At 51.7% G+C, this 1,627-nt stretch overlaps 1 protein-coding gene across 1 annotated transcript in view; it reads right to left on the bottom strand.

The window, feature by feature from the left end:
* MATN1 (matrilin 1) overlaps positions 1-1,627 on the bottom strand; it is a 15,040-nt gene that overhangs the window by 8,369 nt on the left and 5,044 nt on the right. The window contains exon 3 of the mRNA XM_019008846.1: positions 61-298. Within this exon, the coding sequence (XP_018864391.1) occupies positions 61-298 (238 nt within the window). The remainder of the gene's footprint in view (positions 1-60; positions 299-1,627) is intronic.

Raw genomic sequence — 1,627 nt, 5'->3', positions numbered from 1 at the left:
GGGATTCTCTGCAAAGCCTCAAGGTCCTTCCCACCCAAACCTTTCCCAGTTCCCCGCTGCCTGGCAGGGACTCACCACAGAAAGCCTCCTGGAACTTGTGTGTCAGCTTCTCGATGACGCTGTAGCTCTCCACGTAGTCCACGTGCTCGTCCAGGGGCTCGCTGGCCATCTGTCTCAGCGTGCCCATGTCCACCCTGCCCACGCCGATGGCGAAGATCTCGACGCCCGCGGCCCTGGCCCGGGCGGACACGTCCTGCACCCCGTCCTGGGGCCGGCCATCGGTCACCACGATGGCCACCTGCAGCGGGAGGGACGGGCTGGGAGGGCAACCATGGCCTCCTTCACATCCCCGTGCTGTTCCCATGGAATTTCCTGTTTCCATGGAACGGGCTGGGGTAGGAGCAAGGGTTTGCATTTCTAAAACTGAGGGAAAAGGGAATCCACCAGCCCTTCCCATTCTTTGGAGATCACACAAACCATCTTTATTTATTTATTATTATTTTTTTTTAGTTGGAATCAGTTTCTTTCCAAGCTGGAAAAGTTAAACTTTCCCAAGGATTGAATGGTTTCATCAAGAGACAACTTCCAGGGATTGATGTTTTCACCAAGGGACAACTGGTGCATCCCCCTCTAAGGAAACAAAATTAAAATTTAAGTTGTTCATAGCCAAACTCCAGCTCAAGACAAACTGAAGATCTTCAGGGACACTCAGGACAAGCCCAGATGAGTGTGGGACTTGACAGAAGCTCAGGAAATGTCATGGAAACGTGAGATGAAGGCTCTGTCCCATTTACAGCTGGAGGAGCTGAAGGATGGAAGTGAAACCGTCTCCATGGGGAGAGAGAGGAAGAGACCCGAGGTCCCCCTGTGAGAACCACAGGATTTGTGATTCTCTGGTCCAAAATAAACTGCAGGGATTAAACCCCAGCCCTGCTAAGCCCAGCATTAAAGTGGCAGCTGGTTTAAGTGGGACCTGGATTTCAGCTTGGATTAAACGGAGCCCTGAACCAGTTAAAAACCTCCCAGAGTTGTGCTTCTGCTTTGTCCCTTTTCCTCTTCATTTTTCTCCTGAAAGAGACTTTGTCACAGGACCTGAATTCTTGCTCTTTGCCAATTCTTCTGCCCCTGCCACTTTTCCTTACAACTGATTTATTGAGACACCGCTGCCGACTCCAAAGGAATGGCTGGGGCTGGAGTGCAGAATGGGGAAAGAGCTTCCCCTCTGTAAAAAACGGGAGAAACAGGAAAAATGTGGGGCTTTACAATCTGATTTCAGCTGTTTATCTGCACTTCCTAAGGGCTGCACAATTAAAAATTCCCAGGAGCATCACAATTCCGCACCTGGTGCTTCCAAGGGGGAAAAAAAATAAATAAATTCAAATATTTCTCTTCTAGAGTGGCAAAAATAAAGCGAAGCACGGCCTGTGGCAGGTGTGGGGGTGTGGGGTGGGGGGAATGGGGATGGCAGAGGAGATCCGTGGTTTTCCTGGAGTGGATCCACCCTGCAGTGGAGCTCTCTGCCAGGAGAGAGAGCCCTCGGCTCAGGCTCAGCTCCAGCCGGGCCGCTCCGCCTGTGCAGCGCCGCAAAGTGTGCGAAAAAATCCGGGAATGGGAGGTGAAATCAGGG

This window comes from Parus major, chromosome 23 (assembly GCF_001522545.3).
Source record: "Parus major isolate Abel chromosome 23, Parus_major1.1, whole genome shotgun sequence".
NCBI lineage: Eukaryota > Metazoa > Chordata > Aves > Passeriformes > Paridae > Parus > Parus major.
Note: the sequence above shows the minus strand (reverse complement) of the source record. Positions and strands in the feature narration are given on the sequence as shown.